The sequence below is a fragment of the Cynocephalus volans genome, chromosome 16, assembly GCF_027409185.1.
Source record: "Cynocephalus volans isolate mCynVol1 chromosome 16, mCynVol1.pri, whole genome shotgun sequence".
NCBI lineage: Eukaryota > Metazoa > Chordata > Mammalia > Dermoptera > Cynocephalidae > Cynocephalus > Cynocephalus volans.
This window is the reverse complement of record NC_084475.1, coordinates 36,401,095-36,417,363: the sequence shown is the minus strand read 5'-3', so window position 1 is coordinate 36,417,363 and position 16,269 is coordinate 36,401,095. Positions and strand designations below refer to the sequence as shown.

General features: G+C 40.8%; 1 protein-coding gene across 1 annotated transcript in view; it reads left to right on the top strand.

The window, feature by feature from the left end:
• Window positions 1-78: 78 nt before the first annotated feature.
• The window catches only part of OSTF1 (osteoclast stimulating factor 1), a 48,749-nt gene continuing 32,558 nt past the window's right edge, over window positions 79-16,269 (top strand). Inside the window, exon 1 of the mRNA XM_063080940.1 lies at window positions 79-310. Within this exon, the coding sequence (XP_062937010.1) occupies window positions 277-310 (34 nt within the window). The 5' untranslated portion in view covers window positions 79-276. The remainder of the gene's footprint in view (window positions 311-16,269) is intronic.

The window sequence follows — 16,269 nt, the reverse complement described above, 5'->3', positions numbered from 1 at the left end:
ACCAATCAGCGCTCGGCGAGGCCGCGGCCACTTCCTGGTCGGCCCGGCGCGCGCTCGGGACGGCTCGGGCTGCCGCGGGGCGGGGCGGGGCGCTCGGCCGGGCCGCTGTGGCTGCGTCCGCTCTTGCCGAAGCCAGGGCTGGGCACAGGTCCTGCGAGGTGCAACCGCTGCCAACCAGACAGAAGGAAAGTTGGGGACGCCAGGATTGCCGGCCGGCAGGGCGATCGATCGGTTTTTCGTGCGGGGTCTTTACGATTAGCCGCTCAAGGAGGCGAGATGTCGAAGCCGCCACCCAAACCAGTCAAACCAGGTAAGGGAGGCGCTCACCGGGTCCCCCGGCCGCCGCCGTGGCCGGCGCTTCCTCTGCCACTTGGCACGGCGGACCGGGCAGGCACCGGCCCCGAACCCACCGGCCTGGGAGCCCTTAGCGTCCTGGCGTTGGCCGTAGGGGACGAATCGCCGCTGATAGCACGAGGAGCTCGAGGATTTTTAAACGACATGTTTAAGGAGGAGTCGCCCGTGGTTTTGCTACATTGTCATTCGCTGCAACTTTTCCAGCGGGTGCGATGGCAACGTCTCTTTGAAGCTTTCGGGAAGACAGGGCCATTGATCTCCCTTTTAAAAAAATTAAATAAATAGGTCTTGAAACGGTCTTTAGCCACTTCCTCTTTCTTCGGTGTGTGTCACTGTCAACTTAGAGCTCTGGACCGGCCCGAGCGAACGGGAAGTGCGGGGCCTGCAGGGCGGGGCGGGAGGACGAGGCTCCTCCGGGACTGGAGCGGCGTTTGCAGTTGACCTCGCGACCTTGAGAAGAGCGTTTAGGAAACGCTGCGCTCGTGCTCCCGGCGACAAGTTAGGCTGCGGCAGAGAAACTCGGCTCTTACTATTCTGAAGTGTCACTTTATCCTGTAGGGCATGTCCTTTGCCTCCGCTGCCCCGATGACTTTGGGCGAGCTAAGCTGGCGAGGGGTGTCATTACTAAATTCCTCAAAGCAGTTTTCTTGGCCGATGGTCCTTGTTCATTTCTGACTCTGTGCTTAGAGTATTTTCTGTACTATGGAGAAACGAGAATGTAAAGGGACAGACGTAGTTTAATTCAATACTGTATCGAACTCGTAGGCGCACTCATTTGTGCAGGAAGTGGAAGATGAACGGTTCTGATGTACTCGCACGTTTTTCCTTCCCATCTCCTGTAATTTCGGAATAGCAAAGGCCGAAGCTTAATCCATTGACGTCAAATTTTGAAGTAACTTTCTTTGCAAGAGATAGAGTTGCAGTAATTTTTTTGTCTTGATTTTTAACTTTGGCCAACAAGCACTACAACTTTCATAATTATCCAGTTTTCTTTCTCTGCGATCATACAGTGGCAGTATCAAGTCCTTTTACTTGAAAATTATGGGCATGCATCTATTCACTGAGGACTTAACTGTTGGTGGGCTCGGTGTGAAGGGTATTGCTGAGACTGGCTCTGCCAAGAACAAAAATGGGGCGTGACTGGAGTTAGGCTCTGCGCTGGGTCAGAGGTGGAATCTGTTGAGATTTTCATTTTAAGTGCATATGTATGAAGCAGCAGCTTTCTAAACTCAGATGTAAATCAGGACTTCAAGTGTCCAGCAAAGCAGAGTTGTTCTTTGATGACCAAACAAAATGCGGTACTTTGTCTCTGCAAGCATCTCGAGTGATGTCTGTGTTGCATCTGGAGAAACATGGACAGGGGTGTGTATGTGCACATGAGTGTGTATTTCTGTATTCATGAAAACTTGGATGTGGCTTAGGGATGATCCTGTTACCAAATGGGGATACATTCCCAGGAACCATTTTTGTTGTCTAACATCACTGCTTTCTCTTTCTCTTCAGCAAATCAGAAAGCACAGGGTTAAACATGACTTGTTTAGAGAGCACTTCGACTCCATACTAATTTATAAATGAGATCCAAAGACGAATAAAGTCACCATAGAAATCAGTTTGTTTATTGATTTCGTAGTTTACGACAAGAAATATTATCGTCAGTCAGACTTGAGATTTTATGTGAGCTGGTGTAATTGAAAACAGGAGTGTCCTGTTATAGTACTGACCCACATTTACTGTGTGCTGGGCACTGGTCTAGTCACTTCTACATGTATTAACTCATTTACTCTTCCTGACAACCCTATGAGGTCAGTACCATTATTGTTCCCATTGCACAGGTGGGGAAATGAAGGCAAGGCACAGAAAAGTTAGTTAACTTGTCTAAAGTCAGCAGCTAGGGGCCAGGGGCAGGTAGCAGGCAGGATTAGAACCCAGGTAGTCTTGTATTGGAGTTTGTGCTCTTAACCATGATGCTCCACTGCCTTAGGTCATAGTGCACCATTTATACTAGTAGTGTATTTTAGAGGTGGTAGAAAGGAAGTGGGAAGGAAGGGGCCTCTGGTCCTCAGTTGGACTTTCTTGTCACAGTGCATATAAAGGTCCCCCTGGTTGGTAGCAGCCAGGAGAGTGGTGCTGCACTTCACCTTCTTGTCCTGTAAGCAAGCTACACGTGTGAAACGTCCTAAGCAAGCTTGGAATTGAAGGGGGGAGATGTGTTTAGTTTTTGCTTTCTTGGTTTGTTTATATCCTGCCTTATCCCAAAAGGACTTCACAAATACAAATTATCTGCTATACAGGAAAAAAGAAAGCAAGATTGTGTAGAGGGGGGGAAGAATAACAAGGAAGCCAGAGTAAAAGTTAGCTTCCAGTCGTGCATGTCGTTGAGGTCCTACAAAGTAACCAAAGGAGGGCTGTTGATATGGCTCTTAGCTTCAAGCAGAGAGATAAGAGACCAATTACAAGATGCCTAGTGCTCATAACATTAAAATGTGTTATTTGCTCTGAGAAGTAGTTATTTTTTAATGGCACTGAGATCTGAGACAAACTTTTCCAATGGGTACTCCTAAAGTGGGCATCTCTATGAGAAATACAAAAGGGAACATCATGGTGGTATTTCTTATCGCTTTCTTTAGAGCAAGATCTGGGCAAAACAGCATGGCTATACAAAAAGAGGAGAGCTAGGTGGCAAGGGACAAGGGACTTACCTTACCAGAAGATTTTAATAACAAGGGACTTTAAGCTATAATGTAGGCTAATGCATTTTTCAGGGTGATCAGCATATACCCGAGGAGGGAACCATTCACAACAGGAGGCTGCCTAGGCAAGTCCTGGCTGCCTGATGCTGGTGGCAGAGCCAGGCCAGTTTTGCATCATCCTGAAGCTATATCAGGGTCACCTTGTTTGAATTTTTGGCCATATCCGGAATTCATTTGCTAAACAGTTTTAAATAAATGTGACTTGTATTTTAGGCCCTGTGCTAGACACCAAGGTTCCAAAGAACAGTAAGTTCTCTTCCATGAGAGTCCTGATTCTAATGGGGGAAATTTAGTAAATATCTGTGATGGAGTTTGGATGTGTTGTCCCCTCCAAAACTCATGTGGAAATTTGATCTCCAATGGTGCAGTGTTGGAAACTGATTGAGTCATAGAGGCAGATCCCTCATGAATGGATTAATGCTCTCCCTGGGGGAGGGGGATTAATGAGTGAGTTCTTGCTCTATTAGTTCCCAGGAGAACTCATTGCTTAAAAAGACCCTGGCAACTTCTCTCTCTCTCTTGCTTCCTGTCACCATGTGATCTGCTTGTACCCGCCGGCTCCCTGCCACTTTCCGCCATGACTAGAAGCAGCCTGAGGCCTGTGCCAGACGCAGTTGTCCCGGAATCGTAAGCCAAATAAACCTCTTTCCTTTATAAATTACCCAGTCTCAGGTATTTCTGTTATAGCAACACAAAACAAACTAAAACAATCTGCATATATTGTCCTAGATTGTCCCATATTACAATTGCATGGCTGATCTCATCCATTTTGTTAAAAAAAGTTTTGTGGTTAAAAATAAAAATAATGTATTTTTTGTTACAGAAGACTTGGAAATATAGCACAGATAATAAATACATTATTAAAAATATAAAAAGCATTCCTACCTATCATCTAGTAATAATCACTATATACATTAGGTTGAATATTGTCTCAGGTTTTTTTCTTCTTCAAATCTATTTTGTTCAAAAAAGAAAATAAAAACAATTGTCCTCAGAACAGTGTCTCATTTTCAGTTTTAAATGTCTTGCTGTTGGTTGGCATGTTTCTGACAGTCTGCGCAATATTGCCTACATTCTGCCTGAAAAATCAGTTCTGTCACAATTTCACCTTCCTTTGTTTACTGAATTTTTTTCTGTAGGATCCCTTTTGGCCACTCGAGGTCTATCATTGAAACCCTCCCTTCTAATTGTTAGACGTGCCACCATGAAACTCTGTCTGCTAAGACATGTTGCAATTTCATGTGCTTCAGCTCATGCTTTATGGGACTCTCCCTTCCTTCTTCTGAACTAGAGTAGCCTCTCAGTTTTACACATATAACATTTATGTTATTTTCAGTCACCCTCGGGCATCTTGCAGTTCAATGAAGGTAAACCTTCCTGGCTTGTCAGAGTATAGAAAATGGAACTTTTTGCACAAAGACTTTTTTAGAGACTTTATTCCGAGACTTAATGTAAGGATGGACCAAAGAATATTAAATGAGATTTGGAGCTTAGAATCATCTCATTCTAAGCAGGCTTGATAACTCTCTCCTATAGTTGGAAACCTGATGCCTGACCTTGGCCATTTCTTTCAAATGGCTTATTGATTTTGGTGGTGAAAGTAAAGCAACATAAATATTTCATGTGTCTTGTGAAAATAAATTCATGGAACTTTGCAGAAGCAAATGTCAGTATTTTGAGTGGTTTTGCTATTCATGGTAAAAACATTTTAAAACTTCAAAGACATTACACATATGCCACTTACATAACACTTCTGAGAGAAAAAAGATCTTCATCGAAAATGATCACAACTTCTGCATAATTTTTTCTCCCTGAATAAATGAATTAATCAAAGGTGAACGTTTAGGGTCGGCTTTGAAATATGCACATGAATAGTTTTCTTTCATAAACTTGATGCTTCAATTATACCTGATGGCAGAATAAAGTCTGAGAAACATCTTGAAAATTCTAGAATGATGATGATGATGGTACTAATCGTGAACATTAATTTGGCCCTATGTGTCAGGAACTGTTCCAAGCACTCCGTATGCTCTAACTCCTTTAATTATTCTGACATCCTTATGAGGTGGGTCCTAATATCCCTGTTTTATAGATGAAGCAGTACTTAGCGAGGTTAAGTAAACTACTTAAGGCCTCAAAGCTAATTAGTGGTTGATGTGACCTGAGAATGGAACAGGAGGTTTATCTTGAGCCTGTGCATTTTGGGCAGATAAACCTGTGAGAGATTCCACTGGGTTGGACCTGCTTTTGTTGGGCAGCCACTTTTATTGACTTAAGCAGTTGTACTATTGGCATTTGTCTTCTTGCATTGGATTTTATTAGACTATTAGACTGTATAGACTTTTTAAGAGTAGAACAATCTTCTATTTCTTTATACTGAACAACTGTTTTTGAATGGCGGATACTGTACGTAAAAGGTCTTGTTACATAGTAAAGTCTTTTTGTCTGGCAGAAGGTGGGAGGAGACTGTGCTTAGGCTTTTCTTGTAGCTTTACTACAAAGTGGCGAAGGTTGAAGTCTGTGTTCCTCTGATCAGCATACCTGCTGGAAATTGTGGGATCCCCTCCCTCTTGTATTTTCAAAATTCCCATGGCTTGACTGCCTAGTGGGGTGAGATTTTCTGATGCACGCCTTATACCTCATGTTCAATGAAAACCTTTGCCAAAGTTGTCCTTACATGCTTAACGCACAGGGGAAACCAAAATACATTAAAAAAAAAAAAAAGATATAGAGATAATTTTCAGTGGGCTGATGTGAGTGAGCTGTCAAGTCAAGATTCTCTATCCAACAAATTAAAAGTTTGGGGAAAAAAATTACAGATATTAGTACCAAGAGAGCATCCCGGTTCTTTTAAACAGCTGCCTGGTATTTCATTGTACTTGTTTAACCACATCCCTATTAATGTACATTTAGATAGTTTCCAATCTTTTGTTATAACTAATAGTGCTACAACAGCCTTGTTGCTTACATGTGTAAATCCACAGGATAAAGTCCTGGCAGTGGGATTTGTTGTGTCAGAGGTATGTGCATTGTCATTTTTATAGACATTTCCACATTGCTCTCCAGAGAGGTCATACCAATTTAGCTTCCTACCAAAAATGGGTCAGCATGCCTTAAACAGAAGAATTAGAATGCATTTGATTGGAGATATTATTCACGTGCAATCAGAGGGCTGGGACATACATGCAGGGCAAGGAGCTTGAGGAGGCTGAGAAGGTGTCACAGAAGAGGGGTAAATTTAAGCAGGGTCTTGAATGCTGAGTAAGACTTTGCTGGGCAACAAAGGGGAAAAAGTCCCATGCCAATTAACATGCAGAAAACAAAATAACAACACACCATCTTACCACATTTGTCTGACTACAAAGCTTCTCTCAGAGAAGCTGGAGAAATTTCATGTGCACACATGGAACTGCAAACAGAGAATTTTTATTTATTTGTTTTCTGAATTAAAGAGAAAGTCATTTATTTACCTCAGTGTAACAGTTTGTGGGAATTGGCACTGTTTCACACAGAAAGCAAGAATTTAAATGTACGCATGTCTGCCCTCAGTTTGTCAGTGTTAACAATAGCTGTGGATGTTTAGTTTGCAGAAGTTAAAGAGGTTTAGCAGCTTTGGGTCAATTTAACAAGGTACTAATGTGACTGCTGTGACCTTTTAAAAAATTTTTGCCAGTCATTTCCCGCTTTATGTTTGGGCATCTGTGGAAGTTTTAGAAAGTCTCAAGATAAATTCCTCAATTTACTCTTGGGGTAGGAGTTGGGGGATAGTTTTGTATTTGCCATGTTAGTTGGCATGGGATTTGAAAACTCTTTAACATCCTGTAGAATTGGATAAGCTATTTTGGTTTTATGTTCTTGGAACCCAAGAATACCTATAATGTGGATCTTTTCTGCCTAGTGCTTCTGATTTTAGGGGAGCCTGAAGGCAATTTTAAGTCAAATTAAGGAAGACCCTCTAACCAACTCAATTTAAACTCATACTAGAGGGACTGCCTCAGGCCCCTTGGAAGGATCTAAAGGCACTCTAGAGATAGAGAGAGAGGGTCTTTCTGGCATTCCTGCACTCCAAGGATTTTGCTTGTTTCCAAGTGGGATCCATTTCAGGATTCTCTGCTCCCCACCCGGGACTTAAATCGACTCACTCCTATGAGACAGAGAAATGACTTCAACCTGGAGGTTATTCTGGAGTGGCTGTCTGTCTTCTAGGTACCTTCTGTCCAAATCCATATTTGGGGGGAAGATGCTTCCAGATTCTAGCTCTCTGGGTGTGGGTGAGTGTAGGTTGGCTGGGAGAAGGCCCTCTAGCCTTTGGCACAGTTGGCTGGTATCCCAGACTCCAGGAGATTTGGGAAGTTCCACAGAGTCTCATCTTTCCTTGCTTGAGAATCAGACTCTCATGACTATCTTTGACGTGTAGACTATACAGGTTTACAGGAGTTTCTGGCTGGCATGTCTTCTGTACCTGCTTTTGGGGTCTATCGTTTTGATGAGTCAGTGAGTGCAGCTTGTCTGATGGTCGCCCTGGGAAGAACTAAACTGAAGCTATTCTTACTGGTGTTTTGGGCACGGAAACTGGTTGTGAAATGTTGCAACAGAAACCATTCCCTCCAAAGTGACTATTCCGAATGGTGTGCCAAACTTGAGATTGTTTTCAACCTTATTTTTCTGTTGGGGAATAAATAATTCACATTTACTCCTCTGCATTCAGGTTCTAAATCTAAGTCACCCGAGCAGCTGCCAGCTAGAGCCCAGGCCTGCCTTCAGCTGAAGAGTGAAGAAGGAGCTACGGCTTAGGGTGCCACCCACTTCCTCTTTCAGGGAACCCCTCCCAGTTGACAGGGCTTCTTCTGGGTCTTGCCTAACACCTTCCCATTCCTGAGGATTAATTCTGTACCTAAATACTGGGGCTCTAAAAGGACTCTAGGACTTGACACTCGCCTGTCAGGAGCTCTATTCTCCACAATGAGCTCCTGCCCATTTCTTGACTCTTGGTTGATATTGGGTCTTTCTGATGTCATGACACCCCTTCCAGCACTCTCTTGTTGACTGGCACCTGGATACCTGCTGCTCTGTCTACCCTGAACCCTTGTCATTTGCCTCCTTTTTTCCTGCTTGGACACATGCCCCAGATTGTTTGGACTTTTGGCTAAGAGAACCTTTGCCTTTCTGATGTACTGTGATCCTAAGATTGGTCTGGGTCTCTGTCTACTCTCGGATGGGTTTCCCCATGGGCTCGCTTCCTTCTTCAGGCCTATCTTTGGCAGACCTGAATAGCATAGCCGAGTGTTGTTTGTGCTGCGATTATGGCACTACGAGGTACGAGGGCCACTTGCCCAGAAAGCTTTATAACAGTCTCTTGCTCAGGACTGTCCCAGTTTTCCTCACTGACATCAAGTAGAAACTTGGTTTCCCCTTCTCTCAATTCCATAGTGTCCTGAGAACAAATTTACTACTTCTCAACTGATGAACAATTTTTCCTTCAGTGTCAAACCAATCATTGATTTATTGTAATTTTCTTCTCAAAGGTACTTACACTAAAATGTAATATATGCTAAAAATCAAGATTCTGGGGAGGCATTCCCTGCTGAAATGAATGATTCTTTCATGATAAGACATTAGGTATAAAGACTGTATAATAGTGTGGATATTATAGGACCAGGCTATGCATTGGAGGAGGAAGAGGCAGACTATAGTGATGGAAAGTAAACATTAGCTTTGAGATGATTTTCATCTGATTCTAAGTCTAATTCTAAATCTTCTTCATTACCTTAGACTGGCCTTTCAAATACTTTCTCAAATTTCAAAATATTGTCATCCTGTGATGCTTCTCCTAGACCCCTGGGACATTTTCAGTTATCTCTTACCCATCTTCTGCTACTGCCAGTGCTCAGTGCCATGTGAATACAAACATATGGAGGAATTAAACACTTCAAGGGCTTTTCATAAGTCCAGATTTCCATGACAAACAGAGAGAGGAAAGGATAGGACGAGGATTAGAGTGGGGGTATAATGTATTAATAATGAGGTCTGATCTGATTTCACTTAGGCTTTGGCTGCGTAGTGCAGCGTTTTTGTTTTGTTTGTAGCTGTCTAGAAAAAGAAAACACTGGGGTGGCCCTGCAGGAACGTGTCTGGGGCTCTGTATGCACAGATTCCAATGAGATCCTTAAGGCCTTTTATGTTTGGAAAGTGTAAAGTTGATTATAACTCAATAATATCAACTGTGTGCACCTGAGATCTAAGAATATGTTCTTCTGCTAGTTTTTAGAAATTAATTCCCTATGTAAAATATCATGCAAATTCCTCCTTTCTCCTCCCATCTTGTTTTTCCCCATCTCTCTTGGAGGTAACAGTTTTAAGCCATGTATTCAAGTTCAGACATTGCTTTACAGAAATTCTTACATTTGATTACAGGGAGGAATTTTAGTGCTTTTCTCTAGAAGAAAGACAATGCATCTTCCTCTAAGAGAAAGGTTCTCAGTCCACCCATCGCTCTTCCAGTTAAATTGATCTTACATAAGAAACCAAAAGCCTTTGACAAAAAAAATTATATATTTATAGGCATTCTGATAAAACAGCAGTTTTAAGGACATAGAATTACACCAAGGGGAATACGTTTTATTGCTGTGGCTTTAGAATTCAAACAAAAATAATTCTGTTCACAGTAATTATTAGAATGCTTTTGTGTTAATTTTCCACGAAGTATCTTTAAAACCAAAGACAAAGAACTGCAGTCTTTAAGTACAAATGGCAGGAGGTGGCAGGATACTTCTGCATCTGGACAGTGTGCGTAGAAGAAGTGCAGATTCCTACTGATTATTCTGAAAGCCTACAATTTAGTTGACCACTGCATATTGGTGGCAAGCCACTTCCCAGGGAGCATGGACTTTTCCCTCTTCCATCCCTGTGGGCAGAGGGATTATTTTCACTGTCACCCCATTCACATCTTAAACAGCAAATAGTTCTGCAGGATCAAGTTCTTGGGAGGGGACCAGGAGCATTTCTAGAAGTTTAAGGGCAAATTCCACTGTCTCCAGCCTCTGTCTCCTTCTACCCTTGTCCCCATGTTTATGAAAATATAAAATAATTTTCTGGGTGACCATCAATGAAAACAATTTTTTAAAAGTCTATGAGCAATGTGCAGCCTGGCAGGGTGGGTGGGGTGGGGTGGGGTGTGTGTGTGTGTGGCCTTGGGCCTTGGAGGGGCTGAAGGTAAGTATGTGACCCGCAGGGGTTTTGTCATAACTCCCATCCCCACTCTCTCCAGGCCTCGAGAGAAAGGGGGATTTCCACAAGGATAGTCCTGTAATTTACCCTGTTTTAATTACAGCCCCAGAAAACCACAACTTTTCATTTGTCTGGTCTTGTCATTCTTGGGGAAATCCTAAAGGACTCCTTTCTCTTGGTCCCCTCTTTCTTCTCCCAAAATCTTAGCTGGTTTGGGAAAATCCCTTGACACTTCTTTGGGTTTGGATTCTTCTCTGACCTTTACAGGAGGCACTTGGACTCCTTTGGTCTTTCCAGACCCACCTGACTTCTGTCTAGCCTCTTCTTTCCATAAGCAATCTCGACCTTCAGACCAGGCCAAGCAGGAAAAGGAATCATCCCCTGGGGCATCCCCCTGCTGGAGTGGAGGTGTGGAGTCCCCGACATTTCTGGGGCTACTTTTACGATAGGAATGTGGTCCTTGTGAATCCGACACAAACCTTTTGAAGTAGCGCTGCTGTGACTTGAGAGAAAATGCAATTAGGGAAACAGTTGCCAGTTTAAAGGCTATTGCGTCAGTGAAAAGATGATCTTGGAAGAAATGAATGTTTTGGATGTCTTGTTGGTTTCTGATAAATGGCCTCTCTGGACTTACTTTCCTTGTTTGGCTCTGTTATAATTTCAGATTTAGACTCTTGTGGAGTTCTTGTAGGTGTTACATGAGAAAATTTGAATCCTTTTGTTTTCTGAATGGAGAGGGGCTCAGTTTTCAAAGGTATTGATGATTCTTAGCTCTCTACTTTTTCCATGCTTTTAAACATTTTTCACATCCAGAGGTTGTATTACTATACCAGAGTTCTCGTACTAACTAGAAATGGTAAAGCGCCCTCAGCTACGGATTTGGCTCCCGTGTGTGCATCTGTCGGGTCAGCTTTGATGAGCTACCTGGCTTAAGCTCAGTTCTGTGTCATAGATACTGTGTATATCCTTGTTTCTATATCAGGTTTGAAAGGGGTTCTGTTATAAATAAAGGACACATTTTTTTAATCATCATGTTGTCTTGCTAAGATGTGTCTATAGAAGGCTAAGACTAAGACCATTTTTATTATATTCTGAGAGTGTTTTGTTATGGCTAAGAGTACTAGATATCTAAATCCAAAAATTTCCCATTCAGTCTCTAAACACTGGTTACACACATTCATATATTAAATGCTGTGTTCTGGTGTTTCTTTTCAACGGTGAGTGGTGACCCAGGAAGTGATAAAGTCAGTATAGGTAGTCTTGACTAGTTTCCAGAGAGAGAGGATATAGAATAAAAACAATAAATATTAGAGTGAATTACTCAAAGGATATGTAATTTTTTGTGAAAACTTTTTTAGTTTCATGAAAGCGTTTGTGTGTTTCCTGGGTCCTGTTATGAAATATATTTCTTCCTCGGGTCTCAAAAGCGTTTGAGAAACCTCTAGCTTGTGCTCATGTCTCCAGCTTAATCTCAGCGTTCTCTATCACACTTCCTGACCTCCAGCCCCTCTGTGTCTTTGTACTGCTCTTTATTCTGGGACTGCCCTACATACCTATTTGCATGGGTAATTACTGTTATCTTTCCAAAATCAAAGTAGACATCACCTCCTGTGACAGCCTGCACTGGCCTTACCAGCCTCCTCACCATATTAACTTACATGTCCCTGCACTCTCAGTTTTGTACATGTATATGGCATTGCAGTTGCTTCTCTCTCCAACATTTTTTTTTTTTTTTGTGGTAAGAACAGGGAGAAAAGGAGGACAAAGGAGGACTCGTATTAGTAAACACTTTGCTGATAAATAAAATAAAAACATACAAGCAACTTGCAAGTTATTCTTCAATAGGGCATTAAAAGAGAATATGTTTTGTTGGTTATGTATATAGACAATTCAGAAAATAAAGAAAATAAACATGACTCACTGTTCTCCCACTCAGAGATGATGTTGTTTTCTTACAGTTTCTCTTCTATGCATATTTTTGTTTTACATAGCTGATTGTATATATTACCACAACCTCTTCTACATAACAACCAAACATAAGTATATCCCCAAAAGCTAATTTTTAAAGGACATGATAAACCTTTTTAAAAAATTATTATAACGGTAGCCTGTATTCCAATGTATGTGTCTATTTACATATTAATGCATTTTTGTTTTTTCTATAAATAATTTTGTATTCATAGTCATAGTTTTAAAAAATGACAATTTTAAACTCAAATTTATTCTTTAATAGCCCCTAAGGGACATAATGTTAAATATTATGCTTTGTTTATTTAACAAAAGCATCAAGATATCTACTGGGATATTGTAAATAACAGATTTCCTAATATACAGGACTAGGGTTTTGTTAATACTGTCTGGACAGTGAGGACAAAGGCACAAGAAGTAAGCCCTCAAATAATGTAAAAAATGCATAGTAATTAATAATAGCTCACATTGTGGGCACGTATAACACATTAGGAACTGCACTCAATACTTTACATATATGAATATGTTTAGTTTCATTTAATTTCAGTGTGCCAACGTTAAAAGCTCAGACTTTCTGGCTGTGTTCAGAGTATTCATAGCGGCTCTGGAGCCAGACAGCCGGGTTTTCAGCCTCTTTGCTGCTGCTCCCACTGCGTAGAACTGGGCTGGTTACTCACCCTCTCTAACCGAAGTTTCCTCAGCTGTAAAATTGAGTTTATACAGTATTTACATTACAAGATTAGTTTCAGGATTAAATAAATTGCTACAGGTTGGTGCTTTGCATGGTGTCTGGCCCCTGGTAAGTGTCCTTGTAAATGTGAGCTTAGGAGGGTGGTTTAGTTTCAGATTAAATATTTTCATGTTAGAGAATTTTCTGCCTCTAATCTTGGATATATGGAGTCATTTGCCCAATCAATCATTTCCCATAGGAGGAGGCTGAGACCCAGATTGGTTTTGGGGTCAGTGAGAGGCAGATTTGGAGCTGCGGCTCTTCAGGCTATGGTGTAAGGTTCCTTTTGTCTGACTCGTTACTTACAGGAAAAGAGACCATAGGATACGGGTCAGCAAACTTTTTCTGTAAAGGGCCAGATAGTAAATATTTTAAGCTTTGTAGGGTATATGTGGTCTCTGTTGTAACTACTTCACTCTGCCATTGTATAATGTGGAACAGCCACAGAGAGTGTGCAGATGACTGGCTGTATTCCAACAAAACTTTATCCTGGACAGTTTAAAAATGTAAAACCATTCATAGCTCACGGGTTATACAAAAACAGGCGTTGCTGTCATGGGTCAGCCCTTAGACTCATCTTGCCTTTTGCAGAAAGTGGCATGAACTTTTTTTTTTTAATTCCAAAGACTGGAATAAAGAGTTTTCTTTCATTCTTCCCTGGGGTCTCCTGGGACTGACTTTGGGAGCAGTTTGTCCTAGGGGGAAGGGTCTTTAGGGGGCCACTGCTCCTATAAAAATTTTTTAGCCAGTCAAGACATAGTTGGTAAAGAGCTTGTCATTTGAAATTTTTAACCCCATTCTTTGGGACTTTTATGTTACATGGTGGAGAAGAAATAAAAATGACCCCCAAATATAGTCTCTCAAGATATAAAAGTAACCATGTTTGCTGAAAGGGACTGAGAAGTATAAGCAGAGGGAGCAGTGGATTAGAAAGGCACACTGTTAATAAACAGAACCCTCTTGTCAGAAAACACACTGGCAACTGTTTTTAATGAGTCTGCCGTTCCTGCAGCTGAAATCAAGACTTGTTTCAAATTCTTTAGGTTTTCCTTTTCTTTTCTTTTTTTTTTTTTTCATTTTTTGTTTTGGATTAGATGGGGGAGGTGGCAAAGAAGAGGTGGTGATGGAGTTAGGAGGCATGAAAATGTCATGTTTATAGTCTTTTTAAAATTAGTTTTATATCCTTTAAAGATCTATGCAAATAGAATTCACTGAATTTGACTTAGTTAATTCAAACTATAAACATGAGGGGAAAAACTTATTCATTACATTGGAAACTCGTGGACATTGCTGTGCTCACAGTATGATTTTCTTTCCAAGGATTGTAGCCTCTTTTTATTTTCAAGAGCAAAAGGCTTTTGTGGAATGACATGAATAGAGATCTGGGCCAAGAAGCCTGTTCTGAGCTAATCACCTCATTTGTGGGCGTTGGAATCCACAAAGCCCAGGGGAGCCTGTGTTGGCCCAGCAGAGCACAGCTGTTTCCTGTCACCCCAGGAATCTAAATGATGGCCTTGACTCTTGCATACCATCACATAGATTCCTTCTGCTTTGTTTTTGAGCAGGAAATATCCTGTTTCATCATGCATGTTTAATTGAATAATTTAAATATGCCTAGTAAAAATAATATTAATACTTTTACCTACCCCAAGAATATTCAGAAGTGGCAACACTTTTTTTCATACCCACAAGGTGTAAATTAAGGTTAATACTCCCTGCATTCTCTTAGACAAATACGAGAAAAATATATGTATATGGTAAATTCTTATTTTCCAGGAGTCTCCCTTGATCCAATAATTCTCTCCCTCTTCTTTCTTTTTGAGAACTCTAACTACCTGCTTTTGGAGGAGATGGGAGAATATTGTTTTTTATAGATTAGCTTAATTTTGAAATTCATAAAGTATAGGAGATACTACTTATTCTTCATGGAGTACTGCAGTAAATCCCAAATTAGATAAGATAGTCTAGTGCTGTGGCTTCCAAACTTTTTTTGACCTTGACCTTCATTCAGTAAGATATATATTTTACTTGATGACTCAGTACATAAAAATACACACACACAACCATAGGGGTACACGGAAGTTCACATTAGCCTCAAATTTCTTCCAAAACCTGCCATTCAGCTTTGGCTGACTGGCCAAAAGGTACAATGCCTACTTTAGTGTCATTTCTGGCACACCAAGACTTATGCTTGAGCAATTATTGTAGATTACATCTGTAGATAACACTCATGCCTAATCATTGTAGCCGCACCAGAAATGCACACAAGGCAAGCCATATGGTTTTGTTAATATTCACTCTGTACTCTAAATGTAACTTATTCCGAATGTGTGGTTGATATTTTGTGTTCTCTATATTGAGATTCTCTCAGTCAGTTGAAAGTATCAATGTATATTTACTATCGTTAAGAGTAAACTATTGTAATAATGATGATCGTGATTTAAGTCCAAAAGTTATTATATAAAAATTAAAAATTACTGGTAAAGATTGAGAATTAATATTGGGAGACTGTGATTGCTAGTAATTTGGGGGAAAGTATTGTATTCTTTGTGGAATTGCCTTCAGTGAAGTTGCATCGTCGTCATTAAGCAAATCTTCAAGCCCAGGAGATGAAGAGGAGATACATCTTGACCACAGGCAGTTTCTATTAGGGAGGAAGGAAATCTAACTAATGGGCTGGCACCACAGCCAGGACTTAGACGGGCAGAGCTAGCACAGAAATGTCTTGGTTTTTCACAGACCTCATTTTAGAGAGAGCATTTGTTTAGTTTTACAAATGTCCTGCCTGGCTGCAGTTGATAGTGCCAAGAAATTATGGTTCCTGCCCTTTTATATCAAACTTAAAAATGGGTCTACTGGAATTTTAATACGATGGTAATTATAATTTTCTTTTTAATAAAGTTTTAGGTTTATTCTTGTATTCCAGTATTTCCTTCTGTGAAGGCCACATTAGGCTTTGGCAAATATCAATTTTTAATATTTGGCCATTTGGCATTATGCTAAAATGTGTATTTGTTAAGTTTCTTAAATAAATATCTATCCATCCATTTTTTCATTCCCAATGAAATAAAATTCCATAAAACCATAATAACTTCTATTAGGTACAGTGTGCACTGGTCTTTTCTGCTGTATTTAATTTTTTAAAAAACCACTAAATTAGTTTCATAATCTACTAATAGGACATGACATGTAGTTTAAAAATATTGAGACTCACTCTACCTGGGAATAGTGAGACAGATG